General features: G+C 37.4%; 1 protein-coding gene across 1 annotated transcript in view; it reads left to right on the forward strand.

The window, feature by feature from the left end:
* The window catches only part of LOC105726173 (intraflagellar transport protein 88 homolog), a 114,397-nt gene that overhangs the window by 46,516 nt on the left and 44,458 nt on the right, over window positions 1-23,423 (forward strand). Inside the window, exons 17-22 of the mRNA XM_064361734.1 lie at window positions 7,135-7,321; window positions 10,073-10,181; window positions 12,234-12,384; window positions 13,934-14,049; window positions 21,865-21,917; window positions 22,979-23,044. Coding sequence (XP_064217804.1) covers window positions 7,135-7,321; window positions 10,073-10,181; window positions 12,234-12,384; window positions 13,934-14,049; window positions 21,865-21,917; window positions 22,979-23,044 — 682 coding nt within the window. The remainder of the gene's footprint in view (window positions 1-7,134; window positions 7,322-10,072; window positions 10,182-12,233; window positions 12,385-13,933; window positions 14,050-21,864; window positions 21,918-22,978; window positions 23,045-23,423) is intronic.

Here is a 23,423-nt window from a genome sequence, read left to right on the forward strand (position 1 = left end):
GAGGGAGAAAAATTGTGGTGGTAAGCATCACAGCATAGGTTATGGAACATACAGCTGGAAGAGCTAGAGATGTATTTCAGTTCCTTTGTGTTATTAGTAAAGAAAGTGACATCTTAGGTTAAAAGATTGATGTAAGGTTACAGAGTATCATCTCTAACAAGCATTCATTGAGCATCTACTGGATGCCAATCATGGGGATACCAAAAGTCTAAAAGCTCCCTAAAGGGGAGCATTCTTACTTTGGAGCAAAGGAGGTAGACTAGGAAGGAAGGTTCAAAGTAGAGAACAATAAATTAATGTAGATAAGTGCTTCAGAAATTCAGAGGAGGCAAATAACATTTTAATTAAGGGATTGCAGGAAACATTGCATAGAGTTGGATCTTGCAGGTCAGAATATAGAAAGGGGCATTTGTAGGGAGGCAGGGACTAAACAAAAGTATAGAGGCAAGTAAGTGCTAGGAGGGAAGTGTGCATAAGAGTCATTTTATTTTCCCTAGAAAATACAGAATTTCTGGTAGACTTTTTCTAAGTATTGAAAATTGATTATAGGTAAGTGTGATGCCTCAAGCATGTAATCCTAGCACTTTGGGAGGCTGAGGCGTGTGGATTGCTTGAGCCTAAGAGTTTGAGACTAGCCTGGGCAGCACAGTGCCTGTCTCTACAAAAAGTTGAAAGATGGTGGTGCATGCCTGTAGTCCCAGCTACTGAGGAGGCTGAGGTGGGAGTATCACCTGAGCTAGGGAGATCGAGGCTGCAGTGAGCCATGACTGTGCCACTGTACTCCTGCCTGGTGACAGATACCTTGTCTCAGAAAAAAAAAAGTGTAGATTTTCATTTGCCACTTTGAGAACCTCTATGATTCTAAAGGCTGGATGTTAGAAACAACTGAACTGTGTGATTTTTCAGTATCATTTTTAATTCTGTTATTCTATGATTCTTAGAGGAAATGATCCGAGAGTCAATTCTGTCCTGCATGTAGAAGAAGCCTGTAAGAGCTTTCCTTAAGAATAACTGTTCATGCTGAGGTGGCAGGACCAAGGAAGGGCCCAGATGAAGGCACAGCAGCAACCTAGACCTTACCATCTACCTCGGCAGTAAACTATTGTAAGGCTACCACAACTCCTTAACTGCCTGAGCCACTAACCCTTGAATTTCCAGCATCTTGGGTTTTGCTTATGTTCTGCTCAGCATAATGGCATAGGAATGGGCTTAACAGGTTTCCAAGAACTGCCCTTATTTTAAAATATTCCACTATCCAACCCCTTGTTTAAATTTACTTTCACTACCCAAACTGAAATATGTAGCCTTCCTGACTCTCTTTGACAGATAGTCTCACCTTTCTTTGTGCTCCTAGGATATTTTGTTTGCACTCATAGCATTGTATTTTAATGGTTTATATATGATTCTTTTCCACTAGCCCATCAGCTTGAGCTTTGCGTTGTGCACAGTGCCTTGCTGATGACAAGTGCTTATTATATGTTTCTTTAACAAATGAGAAAAAAAGTCATCATATTTTATTAAACTATGTTTCCAGTCCCTCTTAGAGCTTCTGATCTGTGCACAATTGAGAAGCACTGCTGTGCTGAACCGCTGTTGTTAGTGGAAAGGTATCATACCCCTCGTATATGTAAAGATGAAGAAAGAGATCCAAACCACTGGTTGAAGAATGACTCCAGTACTTTAATCTACTGGTAGGAGAGTGGTACCAGTTAGTTGCATGTCTAGAGGAGGGTGCTGATTGGGGGAAAACATGTTGAGTTTCTTTTTAAATCTGCTTAAACATTTTTGGTAATAACGAAAACAAGTAGATCGGAGGTGTGTTAGTCTGTTCTCACACTGCTATAAAGAAATACCTGAGGCTGGGTGATTTATAAAGAGGTTTAATTGACTCACATTTTTGTATGGCTAGGGAAACCTCAGGAAACTTAAAATTGTGGCAGAAAGTGAAGGAGAAGCAAGCACCTTCTTCACAAAGAGGCAGGAAAAGAGAGAGAAAAAACGCAGGAAAAACTGCTACTTTAAAAACCATCAGATCTCATGAGAACTCCCTCACTATCATGAGTACAGCATGGGGGAACCACCACCCTGATCCAGTCATCTCCCACGAGATCTCTCCCTCTACAGTTACAATTTGAGATGAGATTTGGGTGGGGACACAGAGCCAAACCATATCAGGAGGCATGGAGATCGATTGCAGAGGGTAAATCAGGGTTAGAGATGAAATGTGATCATCTCTATAGAGATTAAAGCTTTGATAATAAATGATCTTTTCATGAATAAGAGCTTAGCACAGAACTGAAAACTAACCAAAATATACATACCCTAAAAAGGTAAGATTAAGAATCCAATTAAGACAACAGGAAAAGAAACAAGATAGTATGTTGTCTTTGAAATAAAGGGAGGGCACAAACAGGAGTGATGTTGAAACCAGAGGGGACAGTATAAGAGAATGAAGGCTGAGAAATGGTCCTGTTGCTGGTAAGCGCAGACTCTGAAATAGAGAACCACCTGTGACTGGGCAGAGCTCTTCTGATCAGCACCTGTCACTGGAGGGTGCCAGGGAGAAAGCACTGAGCAGGAGTTTGGCTCTGATACAGTTAGCACCACAAGGCCTTCACTAACCCTGTAGGATGCACAAAAGCTAGGGCAGACCACAGCAGTGTCCCCTCTAGGGGTGAGAGGGTGGGCCTTTGTACCCTACACCAGCCAGCCATTGGATGTGGCCTGCTTCCCAAAAACAGGGCATCTCTAGGAAGGGGGCCAAGGTGCCTCTCTCTCTTCCACCCGAGTCAGTTTCCAGAGAAGGCTTCCTGCTGAGGCTCATGGCCAGCAGCACTCCCAGCAGCTCTAAAGGGCAAGTCCACGGGGTGAAACATGGTATCTATCATAGCCATTAAATTTTGAATTTAGAAAATCACTAATGAATTTTGTGACCCAATTCATCATCAAATCTTTACTAAGTTTGACAAATATGCAGGAGGAGAACAATAGAAATTTTAAAGAAGCACAGAGAATTGTTAGATTTATTCAACCAAGCAGAGCTGTTAGAGTATCTGATCGGTAATTTCTTGTACTTGGTTCTGAAAAAAATGGTTGTAATCAAGAATCTTTTGAGGCCAAGTGATGAGTCTGCTATGTAGTTTTATATGATACGTAGTTGAAAGTGTATTGTTGGTATCCGGTGTATAGTTGTATCTGTTTTCTGTTGCTGTGTAATGAACTGCCCCAAACTGTAGTGGCTTGAAATCACCAGGTAATTGCTTACATTCTACCCAGTGAGCTGGGTTCACCTGGATGCTTCTTTCACTGGGCTTGCCTGGCCTTACTCATACAGCTGCCATCCTCTGAGGCATGACTGAGGCTGGATGTTCCAAATGCCTCCCTCATGCCTGGCACTTAGCTGAACTGTCGGCCAGGGCGACTCAGTCTTCCTTCAGAGTATCTCCAGCAAGGGATCTCAGCCTTCTCATGTAGGACTGGGTTCCATAAGGGCAAACCCCATTGCACAAGTGGGTATTAGGTTCCGTGTGCATTTTATTGAACAAAACAAACATGAGAGAGAATCATACCTGAATGAGTCATACATGAATCCTGGAAGGTATGATCCACTGGATTCATTATTGTAACAATCTATCACTGTCTGAACTCAGGCTGCAGTTATTCACATCCCTCCCAAAACTCTCAGAATCTCATTCCCCACAGCATCAGGCTGAAAGGCCAGGATCTACATCAGGTCTGGATAGAAATGGAGCTTTCCAGCTGGGTATGGTGGCTCATGCCTGTAATCCCAGCACTTTGGGAGGCTGAGGCAGGTGGATCACTTGAGGCCAGGAGTTCGAGACCAGCCTGGCCAACATGGTGAAATCACATCTCTACTAAAAACACAAAAAATTAGCCAGGCATAGTGATGCATGCCTGTAGTCCCAGCTGCTCAGGAGGCTGAGATACGAGAATTGCTTGAACCTGGTGGATGGAGGTTGCAGTGAGCCAAGATCGTGCCACTGCATTCCAGCCTGGGTGACAAAGTGAGACTCTGTCTCAAACAAACAAAAACAAGAAATGGAGCTTTCTCAGGCACAATTTCTCTTTCTTATTGATCCAAAGATCTGTGAATGAAGAGACATAGCACCTGCCTCACCATACACTCAACATACCATGGAGATATAAGAATAAGATAACTATAATAGACACTCATCCCCAAAGGTGAGGGATGGAGGCACATCACAGTCACTGTCCTTCATGATTCTGAAACCCAACAAAGTAGATGTGGCCAGTACTTCCTAGTCTGGGAAAAAGGAATATTCCTTGATTAGGGCTCAGCTATGCTCCCTCAGAGTGGCCCCTAATTCTTCATCCTCTACAGCTCTTGGCTCTGTCCTCTGAGAACATCTTCCTTTTGTATAAGAAATAGCCTATGTTTCAGGAACAGAAAACCAAGTACCACGTGCTGTCACTCATAAGTGGGAGTTGAACAGTGAGAACACATAGACACAGGGAGAGAAACCTCACACACCATGGCCTGTTGGGGGTGGAGTGCAATGGAAGAGCATTAGGACAAATACATAATGCATGCGGGGCTTAAAACCTAGATGACAGGTTGATAGTTGCTACAAACCGCCATGGCACATGTGTACCTATGTAACGAAACTGCATGTTCTGCACATGTATCCCAGAACTTAAAATAAAAAACAAAAAGAAAGCAATAGCGTATGTTTGCAGCTGATTAACTTTCTTAGCCTGCTTTCTGTCCAGAGACATTTGGGGAACAGAGGGCTTTTTTCATTTTCGACTATATCTGTCCCTTTAATCCAAACTAGCAACAGTCAGTACAACTCCCCTAAAAACTTGGAGAGTTTTCTCTAAATCTTGTTGGACTTTTCTACATGTCCCAACAGCTGCATCGTAATTCTTTTCCAGACAGACCCCTTCCCACTAGGTGTGTAGGCTGCTATGGAACAGAGCCTTGAAGTGTCTAGAAGCCTGTTTTGCTACCTGAGAGAGAAGGTCTACTAGGTGTGACCTTAAGTCTTTGTGAGATGTTTACGAAAGGTGTTATACATCCACGCCTTTGAATTGTTCCCTAACCTGCCACCATTTCCTGCTTTGAGAATCTTGTGCCACCACAAGAAACTGGAGACATGAAATAATTTTATTTTCCAACCCAGCAAGTCCTAGTTCTTCTATATTTCCTCTAAATTCTACCTGCAAACTGAACAGTTCTTAGCTCATTTTTCCTCTTCCTATACCCGATCAGTTATACCCAGTTAAAATAAGTTCATTGGCCCTTCAGCATCCTACCTAGAAATCCCCTTGGCCACATGTGCAGATTTATTAGGTGCACTTCCTATCCTCCAACCCACTCTGTGGATGACACTTGTTTCACTGCTTCATGGTGACAGTGTGGCTTGCTCTTTATCCAGCCTCTGATGATTCCTTCTGCCTTTGCAGGCTCATTCATGCTTCACCATCTCTTCAGTCCCCAACACAGCCATTCACAGCTTTTCTCACTTTTGCCTGCTGCTTTGTCCAAAAGGCAGTGTTACATGTTTTAGTTTTTGTAACAGCACCATCCCACCTGCAGGTACCAATTTTTGTTTCAGATTTTAATCAGAGTTCACACAAAAACTTGCATGTGGATGTTCATGGCAGCATTATTCATAGTAACCAAAAAGGTACCTGGAAGCAACCCAAGTGTCCATCAGCAATGAACAGGTAAATGAAATGTGGTCTATCCATACAGTGGGACATTATTCAACCTTTAAAAGGATTCCAGCACAGATGCATGCTACAACATAGAGGAACCTTAAAAATATTATGCTAAGTGAAAGAAGTCAGACACAAAAGACTGCATATTTTATGATTCTATTTATATTCAGTGTCCAGAATAGGCATGGAGACAGAAAACAGATTAGTGGTTGCCAGGGGCTGGGGGCAGAGGAGGATGGGGAGTGACTACTGATGGGTACAGGGTTTCTTTTGAGGGTTGGAAAAATATTCTGGAAGTAGATATTGGCAATGGTTCACAACTTTGTGAACCTACTAAATGCCACAGAATTCTACATTTTAAAGGGGGTCAGGTTTATAATATATAAATTATATCTAAACTTTTGAAAAGTTTAACCAGGATGGTCACTGTTAGTGATATGGGAGAAGGGCATTGAAGTTTAATGTTATACAGTTGTGAAGGAGCTGTGGTGGTGAAGGTGCAGAAGGGGAGCTGGAGATCTGAGGAGGAGTCACCATCAGCCAATGAGTGGCCACACACATCCATCTGCCACAGTAGAACCCAGAGCGCCTTCATGGGGAGTTCTGTGGGAAGCAGATGCCTCTGTGCAGCTGCCTCCTCTGGTGGCCACAGCCAAACCCTGTCATGGAGGAGGGTCTGTATAGTCAGGAAGAAGAGCTGGCCATAAAGTGATGTGAGTGAGGAGAAGCTGGCACCCATGGACATTTCTGCATCAGTCCTGCATCTGAGGACAAGAAAAAGGCTTTCAGAGACTACAGGCCTTTGCTTCAGATCTGCATTCCAGATGTCACATAAGTTCCTCTTTTGGCCTAGACAAGAGCCTAAGTGAAGGAGCTTCTTGGAAATGTAGTTCCTGGCTTAACCAAGCTGACCTGGCACAGATGGTCACAATATTTAAGAACAGAGAGGTTCCTGTAGCTCACATGAATGATGGCAAGACTGTGACCAAGTATTTGGCATGGAGGCAGAAAAAAAAACAATGGATTGCTAGAATTGCAGAAACCTAGTAGGTGATGCAGCCAGTGTGCTAGAGGCAGGGAGGGTAGTGCTTTTGTGACAGCCATTTCAGGGCTTCAAAGTGGGAAGGGGAGCACTGCAGCAAATGATGACATGGAATTTGGGTGTTGAGCATGGAACCACCTACATATAAATAGTGTTGTTATTCAAACCATGAGACTGTGGAGAACTCAATCACAAAAAACTTGGGTAGTTGAGCTTGGTGAGTAAAACGCTTATGTAGAACCAGACTATCAATCAGACATATCAAGATAAGTAAAATATTTTTGTTCATCATATTTGTAATCTCAGAAAGTCTGTTTATTTCTGTAATCTCAGAACACTCAGATATTTCATGAAATTCAAATAATTTGTATGTATATTTTACTTAGGGAAAGGATTTTGCACACGCCAGCAGCTATGCAGATATAGCTGTGAACTCTGATAGATATAATCCAGCAGCTCTTACTAATAAAGGGAATACAGTTTTTGCAAATGGTGATTATGAGAAGGCCGCTGAATTCTATAAAGAGGCTTTAAGAAATGATTCTTCTTGTACTGAAGCACTTTATAATATTGGTAAGTGAAACAAGGTGAAATTGCTTTTTACATTATTTGTTTGCTTATTTTTTGATTTATATTTGTATATTTTTATTTTGTTTTGCTTAAAGAGATCTTACACATTAGGAGGAGGAGTTGACTTCCTTCTAATAGTAAATTGAAAAGAAGACTACTGCCTCTCAGATTATAGATAATTTAAAGTGGAATTAATGATTCCAAAGCTGTGCACATGCAAAATTTGGATCAAGCTTGCCATACTGCCCTCCAAAAAGGCTTTTCTATCACAGTGTGTAATACTAATTTCTCAAATTTCTGCTAATACTGGATATTATCTTTCTTTTTAACTTTTGCCAAACTGGTTGGGCAAAAATCCCATTTGCTCTCTTTTTAATTATGAACAACTTCATGCATACACAAAAGTACATACAAAAAATAAATACCCATGTACCTATCACTCCAGTTTAACACATTTTCACATTTTGCCATATTCACTTCAGATTTTGTTTTTAATAAGCCAGATAGTGCAAGCCGTGAAGTCTCACCACCATCACATTCTCTTCCCTGCCTTTCAGAGGTTGCCTGAAATAGGCATCATCACCCCTGGGCATGAATTTGCAAAATATTGCAAACACATGTCCATGCAGTACTGGGTCTTGTCTCTTGGATTATTAATAATGTTTCTTTTGAAATTCTCTTCTCCCTGCATAGGCATTTTTTGCTTTCTTTGGTTTGCTTATTTTATTCTCTTTTCCATATTATGGGCTTTCCTTGGATGTCTAATGATTTCGGGCTGTCTCCTGGTATTCAGGAGTTTGTGGCTACAAACTGAGTGGAGTCTTTAGGTCCATAAGGGAGATTGATGGGCTGGCACTCTGCTGTAGGGCATCTGTCTGGTCTGGTCTGTTTAGTTGGAGAGCTGCCCATAAGTCAATTGGATCTTTCCTCCCAGAAAAGATTCTTTAATCTCCTGTCTGAAGTAGCAGGGGAGGCCTACTGCCAACCTTGAAGAATAGGGGAGGTGGGAAGGACTTAGCCATTTTAGGTGGAATCTGGGAGAGCCTCATTGAGAATATATGTTTCAAGTCACTGAAGGAAGGGAGACAACGACCACTTGGGTATCTATGAAGAGAGCATTGAAGAGAGGCACAAAGGTCTTCATGCATGCGCTTGCTTCCTAGATATATTCTTATTTATTTGTAAGTATTAAATATTTCTCCCTTTTCCATTGCTTGGATTTTAACTTTGTTTCTAATTTCTTTTATCAAAGAATTCTTTTATTATTGATATAGTCAAATTTGTCTTTTTTTTTTTTTTTTTAAAGACTGAGTCTCGCTCTGTTGTCTGGGCTAGGGTGCAGTGGCATGATCTCGGCTCACTACAAACTCCACCATCCAGATTCAAGTGATTCCCCTGCCTCAGCCTCCTGAGCAGCTGGGACCACGGGCGCGCTTCACTATGCCCAGCTAATTTTTTGCATTTTTAGTAGAGACAGGGTTTCACCACGCTGGCAAGGCTGGTCTCGAACTGCTGACCTCAAGTGATCCACCTGCCTTGGCCTCCCAAAGTGCTGGGATTACAGGCGTGATCCACCATTCCTGGCCAAATTTGTCTTTTTAAAAAATCGTTTTTATTGCTTTATTCATTTGTTTATTGCTTTATGAAGTCCTTCTTACCTCGATTATGAAATCATTTTTTTATATTTTCTTTTCATACTCTTCTTATACCTTTTTCTGTTGAATTTCACAATTTTGAGATTTTTTTTATGAAATAAGAACCTACATTTTAAAAAAAAATTAAGGTATAGTCAGTTGTCCTGGCACCACTTATTACTGGCATTTTCTTCCCCACTGATTTTAAATGTCTTCAACTGAACTCTATAATTGAGTGCATTTCTGAACTATTTATTCTGTTCTATTGGTCTGTCTATTCCTGCCCGCCATCATGCTTTTAAAATCACTGAAACTTTGTAGCATCTTTTGGTGTCTGCCAGTGGAGAATCCCCACCCCTACCTTCACATCGTGCTTTAAGAAAATCCTCAATTGGCCGTGTGTGGTGGTGGCTCATACCTGTAATCCCAGCACTTTGAGAGGCTGAGGTGAGTGGATCTCTTGAGGCTAAGAGTTTCAGATCAGCCTGAGCAACATGGCAAAACCCCATCTCTACTAAAAATACAAAAAATTAGCTGGGTGTGGTAGCACACACATGTAGTCCCAGCTACTTGAGAGGCTGATGTGGGAGAATCACCTGAGCCTGGGAGGTCGAAGCTGCCATGAGCCATGTTTGCACCACTACACTCCAGCCTGGGCAACAATTCCAGACCCTGTCTCAAAAAACAAAAACCTCGCCGGGCGCAGTGGCTCACGCCTGTAATCCCAGCACTTTGGGAGGCCGAGGCGGGTGGATCACGAGGTCAAGAGATCGAGACCATCCTGGTCAACATGGTGAAACCCCGTCTCTACTAAAAATACAAAAAAATTAGCTGGGCATGGTGGTGCATGCCTGTAATCCCAGCTACTCAGGAGGCTGAGGCAGGAAGAATTGCCCTGAACCCAGGAGGCGGAGGTTGCGGTGAGCCGAGATCGCGCCATTGCACTCCAGCCTGGGTAACGAGCGAAACTCCGTCTCAAAAAAAAAAAAAAACCTCAGTTCATCTTCATTTTCTCTTCTAGATAAATATTTACATATATTTTGAGATTTATTCTGTTACATTAAAGAAATTAATACCAATAATGATGCTTATAGGTGTATGTTTTTTTTCTTTTTTTAAGGTCTTACCTATGAGAAACTCAATCGGCTAGATGAGGCTTTGGACTGTTTCCTGAAACTTCACGCAATCCTACGAAACAGTGCTGAAGTTCTTTACCAGATAGCAAATATGTATCTTATTTGAAAAACTTAGGGACAGTTATTTATTCTCTCAATTGGTGAAGATCAATAATTAAATAAGTTTAACTAATGAAATAATTGATGAGGATAATATTTGAAGTAAGTGATGAGGATGATCTAGCAGATTATCATGTGATAAAAATATCCATTTGAGTGATGCTATTTTAAAATGTGATTTGCATTGAAAGAGGAATTAATGGTTAAAACTATTATTTATTAAATTTTGAAAATAACTGAAGTAATCGAGTATGACATTTTGGATACATATAAACCATTCATTGAAAGTCAACTTGGTGCTTTAGAACATAGTATTCTGAAGCTTGTAGGGTATTACTGAAGCACTAACTTACTAAATAAAATACTGTTTAATACTGATTAGTACTATTGATTGCATTTGCATAATTTTTCTTATTTTTTTAGCTGGCCTGTATATATAATGAGGTCTCCAAAGACTGTTACCCTCTAAAATTACTTAATTATTCATATGAACTCATTCATTCTGTTTATTAATAGTCATTTATTGAATGTATACTATGTGTGTCAGTATTATGTTTTGAACTTGGGGGAATGCCCTCATGACAGTTTCTTCCACAACATTTAGGTTTCTTAATAAGCCCTGCTCTTGGTTAGAAAAGCAGGAATTTGTTAATGTTTTTAATGCTTTTTATGCTATTTGAAAAGCACTTTAATTTCTCTCCTTATTTTAGTAAGCTTTGACCACAACATTGGGAAGAGTTAAACATCTTAGGTAGATTTTTAAGTTACTATTATCTTGATTTAAATTTTATACAAATATGTTTAGAAAATTTTATATGTTGTGAGGTATATCATTAATAATTTTAAGTACTATCTGCTGTACTTTCAATAAAGAATTTTATTTTAAAATTTTAGCTTTAGGCCAGGCACGGTGGCTCATGCCTGTAGTCTCACTCAGCACTTTGGGAAGCCGAGGCAGGTTGATCATTTAAGGGCAGGAGTTCGAGGCCAGCCTGGCCATCATGGTGAAACTCCGTCTCTACTAAAAATACAAAAATTAGCCAGGCATGGTGGTAGGCACCCGTAATCCCAGCTACTCACGATACTGAGGCAGAAGAATAATTTGAACCTGGGAGGCAGAGGTCGCAATGAGCCAAGACAGTGCCACGGCACTCTAGCCTGGGCCCAGAACTAGGCTGTGTTTCAAACAAACAAACAAACAAACAAACAAACAAAATTAGTTTTAGAGCAGATAGCATCATAGTTACTCCTGTTAGTCTTTTCGTTCTGTTTTATTCATTTAATTTCTCTGAAATGTTCAGTGTCATGATATTTTACTATCCAGTTTATGATCAGCTTGGATCCAGTCAAGCAATTGATGTATTTGAGACTGTGTGAGTATATTTTCTTATTTTTTTCTCTTGTGGTATCACACTTATCATTAAAAACAGTAGATCATCTGGTATCACACTTGTCACCATTGAAAACAATGCTTCTTTTTCAATAAACTTTGGATTGGAATATTTTCATTTCACTGAGATATCTAATATGTATAAAATAAATATTAATAAAAAAGTATTGGTATGAATAAATTATTTGAATATACACAGAATACTTAGTAGGTACTAAAGGAAGCTACAAAAAAAAGAAATCACTATCTTTGTGTTTATAATCTGATTAGGGAAAACTAACAGGAAAAATACATGAAAATAATTCTTAATATGCTGAACATGTTAGAGATAGAATAACTGGATGCAACATTGAGAACATTTTTATTAAGGACAGTTTTTGGACAATACTTGGAATAATTTTACCAGAAATTTGGGAGTTGATCGTAGTGGATAGATAGTAATGAAGCAAAAGGGAAAGCAGACTATGCATAGGGAGCAAGAGTGTTATTTCCACATACTGCTGTATTCATCTCCACCCCAGGGAGATAGCCAAAGAAAACAGTATACAATAGCATATTACTGTAGGCTAAGAAATATTGTTACTAAAATGTATTTACGTTTTCTTACTGATTAATGAATTTAGAAAATTTGTTTTCCTTAACTGACATTGCCTAAGATATGAATTAAAGGAAAATCTCAGTCAAGCTATTGAGCGGCTAAGGCAGGTGGTCAGTGTTGTTCCAACCGATCCTCAAGTTTTAGCTAAACTAGGAGAATTATATGATCGTGAAGGAGATAAATCTCAAGCATTTCAATATTACTGTGAGGTAGGTGTGTTATGTTTATTTCTGTGTTTTAGCATTTTGTAAATTATTATAAAGAAGGCATCAGGACTTTAAAATTTTAAAAGATCTTAACTTTTAAAATGGTTTATTTAAAATAAAGCATTCTTGGAAAATGAAGTTAGTTTTGTTTTGTTTTTTTAGATGGAGTCTTGCTCTGTCACCCAGACTGCTGCACAGTGGCTCAGTCTCGGCTCACTACAGCCTCCTCCTCCTGGGTTCAAGCAATTATCTTGCCTCAGCCTCCTGAGTACCTGGGATTATAGGCACCTGCCACCACACCCAGCTTATTTTTGAATTTTTAGTAGAGACAGGGTTTCATCATGTTGGCCAGTTCATGACCTGAAATCAGAACTCCTGACTTCAGGTGATCTGCCCGCCTCAGCTTCTCAAAGTACTGGGATTACAGGTGTGAGCCACCACACCGAGCCTGAAGTTAGTTTTTTATTTGATTTAATAAAAAAATGAAATGGAGCTGGGCTTGGTGGCTCATGTCTATAATCCCAGTACTTTGGGAGGCCAGAGTAAAGATTGCTTAAGACTAAGAGTTCAAGTCCAGCCTAGGCAACATAGCAAGACCCCATCTCTACAAATAATAATAAAAGGACAGGCGTGGTGGCTCATACCTGTAATCCCAGCACTTTTGGAGGCCAAGGAAGGCAGATAACTTGAGACCAGGTGTTTGTGACCAGCCTGGCCAACATGACGAAACCCCATCTCTACTAAAAATACAGAAATTAGCCAAGTGTGGTGGTGGCATGCTTTTAATTCCAGCTACTCAGGAGGCTGAGGCACAAGAATGGCCTGAACCCAGGAGGCAGAGATTGTAGTGAGCCGAGATCACACTTACTGTACTCCAGGCTGGGCAACAGAGCAAGACTGTCTTAAAATAATAATAATAGGGCTGGGCGTGGTGGCTCATGCCTGTAATCCCAGCACTTTGGGAGGCCGAGGCGGGTGGATCACGAGGTCAAGAGATCGAGACCATCCTGGTCAACATGGTGAAACCCCATCTCTACTAAAAATACAAAAAATTAGCTGGGCATGGTGGCGCATGCCTGTAATCCCAGCTACTCAGGAAGCTGAGGCGGGAGAATTGCCTGAACCCAGGAGGCAGAGGTTGCAGTGAGCCGAGATCGCGCCATTGCACTCCATCCAGCCTGGGTAACAAGAGCAAAACTCCGTCTCAAAAAAATAATAATAATAAAATAATAATAATAATTAATAATAGCAAAAAGTACAAATTAATTTTTCTCTTGAAGCATGATTTACATCTCTTTTATTCTTTTAAGTGTTTAATTGGATTCAGCTCATGTATTGTTACATCAAAAGTATTTACAGATAATTGAAAAATGTGTCAAGCAAAGTTTAGGTTTTCTAAATATTATATAGTTTCAGAATTTACAAAGTTCTTAGGACAGCTCATACTTCTTTATTAAGAAATTTCACATTGGATAAATTTATTCAATAGGTAAAGTATTCAAGAAGTATATGTTGCCATTGAAGTATTGTTACATTCCATATTTTTTTCCAGTCATATAGGTATTTTCCTTGTAATATTGAAGTCGTTGAGTGGCTTGGAGCCTATTACATTGACACTCAATTTTGGGAAAAAGCCATTCAGTACTTTGAAAGAGCTTCTCTTATACAGTAAGTAATTATTAGGATTTTATTTTTAGTTAATGTCATGTGTTGAGTTTTTTTTAATCCCTGGAATTAGTATCTGATAGACTTAGTAAATTCAAGAACAGATGTTGATGTACATTCATGAATTATTTTTATTTTCTTATATTTTATTCCATTTTACTTGGTCTTTATTGTGATAAATATATTTCCCTTTGAATAGAATTTTAAAAATATCCTCATTAAGGTACTTTTCTTAATGTAGTTTTCTTATTCACACCTCAGCACACAATTATTATTTCTTTATCAATTAGAAAATTACTGTTTCAGACCTAGGACAAAGTTTCATTTCTAAAAGAATCTTAATACAAAACAGTTTTGTTGGTTTCAATTTACAATTGATATATATATTAAAAATTAAAATGTTTTAAATGTCTTTAAGTTCATATCAGAATGTTTTATACATATATGATTCAAAATAATTCAAAAATAATTGGAATACATCATCTTCTGCTTTGTATTTGGCCATATTGAATTTTAAGATAAAGTGTCCCTTAGAATAATTGGAATAATAAAGAAATGCTTAATAAGTTAAATAATTTCTGTTTGAAATTTGTATTAGGCAATTCATTTTTATGATGCTTATTTCACATAAATGTTGTTTTGAGAATTATAAAATTAATTACCAAGGATGAGGAGATAGTTTTAGTTTAATTACATCTTTAAGATGAAAGCTATTTCAGTGACACACTGTAAGCTTTTAAATTACACTTAATACTACTCTAACCTTAGCTGTTAGCTCATGCAAGACCCTTCCTTCTTTGAGGCTCAGTCACCACTGTTCCATTTTTAAGTCATATTTGTAAATGTCAGATGTTGATTAACAGTCAGTCCCATACATAGTCTAGCTTATATTTTTCCTCTTCATTCCATCAGTATTCTAGCCCCCCAAGTTTTGACTTCTCTAACTCCATCAATCTTTACCCTCTCTGTAGTTTAGTCACCTGGCTCTTACCTGATTGTGATTATTACTAAGACATTTACACCAATAAAATCTTTTTTTTTTTTTTTTTTTTTTTTTTTGAGACGGAGGATGGAGTCTTGCTTTGTCGCCCAGGCTGGAGTGCAGTGGCACAGTCCCGGCTCACCTCAACCTCCACTTCCCAAGTTCAAGCGATTCTTCTGCTTCAGCTTCCCGAGTAACCCCTGTGCCTCGCTAATTTTTGCATTTTTTTTTTTTAGTAGAGATGGGATTTCACCATGTTGGCTAGGCTAGTCTTGAACTCCTGACCTCAAGTGATCCTCAGCCCCCCAAAGTGCTGGGACTGTAGGCATAAGCCACCGTGCCAGGCCTACACCAATGAAATCTTAAGTTACAGTATCCAGCTGTCAGAAGATAACCTCTTATCTTTCCAACTTCCATACTTCCTATTTTCCAGTAAATTTTTCTTTGGTGATACTGAGACTTCCGCTCTTGATCTTCCCCTTATCTTCTTGCAGACTCAGCTCCCTTCTGGCTTTAATTCTGAGCTTATCCATAGTACACTGCTTAATTGGTCACATCTTTTCCCTTTCTTGCTAACATTCTTGTTTTTTTTTTTTTTTCTTGCTTTACTGCCCCATTTATTCCAAAAGATTTGAGTTCTTGGGTTATTCCAGCCATTGATTCCATTCCTATTCACAGTCTGAAGCACTGTCAGAGGTAAATTATGTAACCAGGTGAATTGATACCACACAAATCTGTGTGATATGAACACTGCTCATCAGTCTTAAGTATTTCTCTCCCTTCTGTTTCTCTCTCTGATCTCTTCAATTGCCCTATGTATTTTATACCTCAGTTTCCCAGAATGTAGAAGTCTTTTTGAGAAACCTTCCTAACATTTCTGTCTTCCTTCTTTCCTATAAACTTACTTTCACTTGCACTTGCTTTTATCTCCTTCTCCGTGACAGAAACTTATTCAATATACATTCATTATATTACATCTCTTTTGAGCATTTGTTTTCTATACCATATATCTTAATTTTCACATTTTCTCTTTTTTACATGCTAAGCTTTGATTTGTTCTGTAAGTTCTATCTCTACAATAAAAATGTAGGTTCTTTGAGAGGTGAGAGTATTAGTTATTATGCTACATAGTTGTTTGTGTATTCTTTAAATATTCTTTACATGTTGACTTGGCATATAGTTGAATTAAGTTAAAAATTTTTACTGTAGAAATGCCTCACCTTGATATATCTTTTAGAGTTTTATGGTTCTTAATAATGTGGTATTTTTGGCAATTGGTTTAAGCCTAATCTGTTGTTTTTATTTTCTTTACATTCATAAATCATGTCTTAAAATATCAAGAAATCCTAGTTTCTGATTGGTCCACTTAATGTAATTCCATTCTTAAGCAGCATTAGGTAATGTTCTTTAATATTTATTGTGATTATTATAAGACACCATCAAGTGGACCAATATATGCATTATGGGAATTCCAGAAGGGGAAGAGAGAGGAAAAGGGAGGAGAGAGACTATTTGAAGAAATTATGGCCATACTTCCCAAATTTGGGGAAAGACATGAATCCAGAAGCCCACACAGGTCAGTGAACTCTATGTAGGAAAAGCCCCAAAAGATCCACAGTGAGACACATTATAATCCAAACTGTCCAAAGACAAAGAGAGAATCTTGAAAGCAATGAGAGAAAAGTGGCTCATCACATACAGGGACCCTCAGTAAGATTATCAGTAGATTTCTCACCAAAAACCTTGGAGGACAGAAAGCAATGGAATGATATATTTAAAGTCCTGAAATTTAAAAGCAAACAAACAGACAAAACACAAACTGTCAACCAAGAATTCTGTATCTGGCTGAGCACCTTGGCTCATGCCTGTAATCCCAGCACTTTGGGAGGCCAAGGCAGGCAGATCACCTGAGGTCAGGAGCTCGAAACCAGCTTGGTGAAACCCTGTCTCTACTGAAAATACAAAAATTAGCTGGGTGTGGTGGCATGTGCCTATAGTCCCAGCTACTCTGGAGGCTGAGGCATGAGAATCACTTGAGGTTGTAGTGAGCCAAGATTGCACCACCTCACTCGAGCCTGGGTGACAGAGTGAGACTCTGTCTCAATCAGTCAATCAATAAATAAGTTATTGTTGTTCAAATGAGATTGTTACAAGTTTTAGATGTTAATACCCAAGGTAATCATTAAAATAACTGAAAAAAACAAATAGTACACTATAAAAATTAAGAAAATAAAAATAAAAATAGTACACTACAAAAAATCAAAATACAAAAAAAAGGGTAGTAATAGAAGAATTGAGGAAGAAAAAATATAACACATGCAGAAAACAGATAGCAGAAGCAGATCCTTCTGTATCAATAATCACATTAAATATAAAAGTCTTAAACTTTCCCATTAAAAGAAAAAGTTAGAGCCGGGCACAGTGGCTCACTGCTGTAATCCCAGCACTTTGGGAGGCCGAGGCGGGTGAATCACCTGAGGTCAGGAGTTCTAAACCAGCCTGACCAAAAACGTGAAACCTTGTCTCTAAAAAAAAAGGAAAAAATTAGCAGATTGAATAAGAAAATCAAGATCTACTTATATACTGTCTACAAGGGATGAACTTTAGATGTAAGGACACAAAAGAGATTAGAAGCAAAAGGATTGAAAAAGATGTTCCAAACAAATATTAATGGTAACCAAAAGAGAGCTGGGAGGCTATAGTATTGCCAGACAAAATAGGCTTTAAATCACAAAACATTACAAGAGCCAAAGAACAATACTGTATATTGGCAAAAGGTTCATTACTGCAAGAATTACTTAGAAACCCAGCAGAGGAGCCCCAAAATATATGAAGCAAACATTGATATAATTCAAGGATGAAATAGACCTCAATATTAGTTTTAGACTTAATACTTTCAAAAATGTGTGTTATCTTCTGTGAACCTCACACAGAAGATAAATAAGAAAATAAAGATTTAAGCAATGCATAAACCAGGTAGACCTAACAGTCATACACAAAACACTGAACCCAATAGGAGATTATACATTCTTCTTATGTATACATAGAACATTCTCCAGGATAAGCCATAGGTTAGGCCACAAATTAGTAAATTGAAAAGATTGAAATCGTCTAAAGTATCTTTTCCTATTATGATATAATGAAACTACCAATTAATAACAAAAGGAAAATTCACATGTATGTAGAATTAAGAACATACTCTTAACTAATGGATCAAATATGAAATCACCAGGGAAGTTAGAAAATACCTGAGACAAATGAAAATCAAACACAATGTACTAAAACTTACGAGATGCTTCAAAAGCAGCCCTAAGAGGGAAATTTATAACATAAATTTCTTCGTCTTTAAATATATTAAAGATGAAGAAAGGTCTCAAGTTAGTAACCTAACTAAATACCTTAAGGAATTAGAAGAAGAAGAGTACTTTAAACCCAAAGCTAGCAACAGGAAGGAAATAATAAAGATTAGAGCAGAGATAAATAAATAGAGAATAGAAAAGCTGTAGAGAAAATCAACAAAACCAAAAATTGAAAAGCTCAACAAAATTGACAAATCTCTAGCTAGATGGACTAACAAAAAAAAAGAAGAAGAAGAAGATTTAGTTACCAAAATTAGAAATGGAAGTGGAGGCATCACAACCAATTTTATAGAAATAAAAAGAGTTATAAGAAAACAACTTTGCCTCAACAAATTAGATAATCTAGATAAAATGAACAAATTTCTAGAAACACAGTCAACCAAACCCAACTCAAGAAGAAATAAAAAATCTGAATAGACCTATAACTAGTAAGGAAATTAAATCAGTAATCAAAAATATTCCAAAAAAGAAAAGCCATGGACTACATGGATTCACTGGTGAATTCTACCAGACATTTCAAGAAAAATTCACATCGGTTTTTTTCAAACTCTCCTAAACATTGAAGAGAAGGTAAACACTTCTTAACTCAGTCAATGAGGCCAACATTATCTTTATACCAAAGGCAGACAAAGACACTAGAAGATAACTACAGACCAGTATCTTTTATAAATATAAGTGTAAAAATACTCAACAAAATACTAGCAAACCAAATTTAGCCACATATTAAAAGAACTACATTATTTGCAAATGGAATTTACTCCCAGAATGCACGGATAGTTCAACATATGAAGATCAGTCAATATAATACTTCACATTAATAGAGTGAAGGAAAAAACCCACATGATCATCTCAAATTAATGCAGAAAAGGCATGTGACAAAATTCAACACCCCTTTATGATAAAAATACTCAAATCAGGAATAGAAAGAACTTCTGTTTGACCATACTTCCCAAATCTGAGGAAAGACATGAATCCAGAAGCCCACGTAGGTCAGTAAACTCTATGTAGGAAACATGATAAAAGTATTATATGGAAGCCCACAGCTTACAGGATACTGAATGGTAAAAGGCCAAAAGCTTTCTTTCTTAAAATCAGAAACAAGGATGCCCACTTCCACTACTTCTAATCAACATGGTACTGGAAGTTCTAGCCAGAACAGGTAAGCAAGAAAAAGAGATAAAGTCATCTATCTACATTGGAAGAGATGAAGTGAAAATTAATCCTATTCACAGATGACATGATCTTATATGTAGAAATCCCTAAGGAAGCCACATAAAAATGTTAGATATAATTAATTCAGCAAAGTTGCAGGATATAAAATAAACACACAAAAACCAGTTATATTTCTATGCATTTGCAATGAACAATCCAAAAAGGAAATTGAGAAAAAAATTCTATCTATAATGGTATCATAAAGAATAAAATAATTAGGGATTTATTTAGCCATGGAGCTAACAGACTGTCCTTGTTCCATTGAGTGGTCTTGACACTTTTGTTGGAAATCAATTTACCACATATGTGAGGATTTATTTCTGGGTTCCAGATTCTATTCTATTGGTGTATATGTCTATCCTTCTGCAGTAGTACCACACTGTTTCAATTATTGTAGCATTAAAGCAAATTTTAAAATCAGGAAGTATGAGTCCTTCAACTTTGTTCTTTTTCAAATTGTTTTGGCTATTCACAGTTCCTTGAGATTCTACATGAATATTAGGGTGAGTTTTCCTGTGTTTGCAAAAAACACCATTGGGATTTTGATAGGGATTGCATTTAAGTTATAGATCACTTTGAGTAGTATTGTTTTCTTAAAAATATTAAGTCTTTCAATTCAAGCACACAAATGTTTCTCCATCTATGTCTTTTTTGATTTCTTTCAACAATGTTGTATAGTTTTCAGTGTATAATAAGTATATACCGAAAGGAACTGAAAGCTGAGGCTCAAACAGATACTTACACAAACATGTGTAAACGTGTAAGTATCTGTTTGAGCCTCAGCTTTCAATTTACAGTAGCCAAAAGTAGCCTCAGCATTATTTATAGTAGCCGAAAGGTGGAAACAACCCAGGTGTCCATCAACATTGAACAGATAAACAAAACATGGTACCGTAGTCCTCCTTTATCCGATGTTTCGCTGTCCATGGTTTCAGTTACCATCAGTAAAGTATAGTAAGACATTTGGAAAGAGACAGAGACCACATCTACATAATTCTATTACAGTCTATTGTTTAAAGTTACATACTATATGATAATATTCATTTAAAGTTCAAAAACAGGCTAGATTGATAGTGTTAGAAGTCATGATACTTATCTTTATAGAGGAAGGAGGGTAATGTATTCAGAAACATAAATAATAATACCACATGGTAAGTGCAATGCTAAGTGAATCTAGGATGTTAGGAGAACATATGGAACAGTCCAACCATGTGGCATTAGCAGAGAGTAAAGATGTTTTAATGAGCCTCCAAGGAGACATTGTGGTATGTGCAAAAGCCAGGAGTCTAGCAAATGTAGGGAATACAGGGAAGTCCGTGTGCCTGTGTGGATTTGCTGTAACATGAAATGTTAAGCAAGGCACAGTGGAAAATGAGTTGGAGAGGCAGAAATGATCTAGAAAGTAGATTAACTGGGTTAGAATCTTGGATTTAGCATGTAGGTGGAAGGGAGGTAACAGGTTTTAAGGAGGGAAGTAATGTGGTTAGATACGTATTTTATTTAGATCACAGTGGGTGGCTGTGTAGGCAATGGATTTGAAGTTAAGTAACTTGCCCCAGTAGCAGGGCTGTGATTTAAAGCCAGATCTATCTGATTCCAAAGCTGGTAGGTTTGCCATCAAATCGAGTGGGAACTGAGGTTTTCTTTGAAGCCATCAGGCTTCTACTTAGAAGGGAGATTAAAAAAAATGAGAAGAGCATACATAAATTGTTCCCTAGGTGTTTCTTTCTTTGTATCTTGCTGTCCTGAGATATTTTTAACAGAAGTATTTAGAAATCCTGGTTATAGTTATTTATTTTAGAAAAGAATTTAATTTCTTTTTAAGGGGCAAAACAGGATTAGTAGAATTTTTTTATTCTCTCTTTAGTTGAAGCCTGATCTTCAAACACAAGATCAAAAATTGTTTCTCAGGTACTAAATTTACAAGCAAGTCTGAGTATTATGATAAAAGATTATAGCAAAAATAATGATCCTTTAAGTTTTAAATAGAATGCAATGGTTTTTAACCAAACAGGTTAAGTGATTCTCATAAGAATATCTGAATAAAGGTATGAACTAGATAAACTTGGAAGAACACTTAAATGTATATGTCCTAATATAAATATGACAGGCAATAATGAAAGAGATTATATATGTGCTAATTTCAGTAATAAAAATGATCTAACAAAAGGTCAAAAAGTATAAAATAGTAGATATGTAGCTTTATAAAACTGAGCATCACAGATTTTTTAATCTCTAATTTTATCTAATTTATTTCTTTTATAGGCCTACGCAAGTGAAATGGCAGCTGATAGTAGCTAGTTGTTTTAGAAGAAGTGGTAAATGGTTTAATTTTATTCATTTTATAGATATTTTGCTTCTCTCCTTTTAAGTAATTATGCATGTAAATGTGTTCCAGTTGCATATCTGTTTATTAAAACACTTTTTATAACTGTACATATTCAAAGCATTATATAAAAAACACAAGAGTTACTATGTACAAAAATGCTTACAAAGTAGATATTAATCATGTATTCCAGTACCTGTCTTAAAAACAGATTTATTATTTCTCAAAGTTAACATGCAATCATTTTCACAAATTAGCCACTGAAACAAATAGGCATACTGTATACATTATATTTTCATTTTCTATTCACTTGATTCAAAATGTCTTGTGTGCTCGGCCAAATTTATGACACCTGAGAATCCTGAGAAAAGCTCACACTGAGACAACTGCGACTATATGTTTTTTATACAAAGATCACTAGCTATGTTGATTTGTGTTTTTGTTGCTGCTTTTATCATATTCTTGCTGATGACACATGTCCTGAAGGATGGAGATGCTATTAGTTTTAGAATAACTGTGAAGGTGAATAATATGCATAAAATATCAAAGATCAAGCTGGGAAATAAATGTTAACAAATTTATAATCCCTCTTGTAGAGTGTAAAAGTGACCCAGGAAAAGAAAGTATTTGGCCAGGCAGAGTGGCTCACGCCTGTAATCCCAGCACTTTGGGAGGCCAAGGCAGGTGGATCATGAAGTCAGGAGATCGAGACCATCCTGGCCAACATGATGAAACCCCATCTCAACTAAAAACACAAAAAAATTAGCTGGACATGGTGGAACGCGCCTGTAGTCCCAGCTACTCAGGAGGCTGAGGGAGGAGAATCACTTGAACCAGGGAGTCGGAAGTTGCAGTGAGCCAAGAATGAAAGTGGCACTGTACTCCAGCCTGGGTGACAAAGGGAGACTCTGTCTCAAAAAAAAGAAAAAAAAAGAAACCTTACTATTAAACCATTAAATAGCCCATATATCAGATAAAAATTAATATTTTTCTGAATCCTGTTAGTTTGTATAATTTGCTAATATGTTATATTTTTCTCTTGTTTTTTTATAGGTAACTACCAAAAAGCATTAGACACTTACAAAGACACTCACAGAAAATTTCCAGAAAGTGTCGAATGTAAGTGATATCACATAATGTAATTTTGAGGTAATAGGTTCTCACATTTTATGTCCTAATATATAATTACATTTGCTACAGTAATTGTATATGTAAATGCCAACCCATAATTGTGGTACATAGTTTAAATATTTTTATAGGATCAGAAAATTTGACTGTGAAAGTACATATTTTTATAGAACTAATTGTTGATAGATTTAAATATACCACAGAATTCTCTTTAATAGGAAACACATATTTCAGAGTTTTATAGAATTTTAAGAAAGCATTTTAGCTTATGGTTGATTTTTAATGTTTGTAAACCTGTAGTGTTTTATAGGAAAGACAGTTTTAACTGTCCATTTTAGTAAACAACTTTTTAAGGTTGAGAAAATAATTT

The sequence above is a fragment of the Aotus nancymaae genome, unplaced genomic scaffold (assembly GCF_030222135.1).
Source record: "Aotus nancymaae isolate 86718 unplaced genomic scaffold, 86718_ANA_hifiasm-v0.15.2.pri h1tg000043l, whole genome shotgun sequence".
In the NCBI taxonomy this organism is placed as follows: Eukaryota; Metazoa; Chordata; class Mammalia; order Primates; family Aotidae; genus Aotus; species Aotus nancymaae.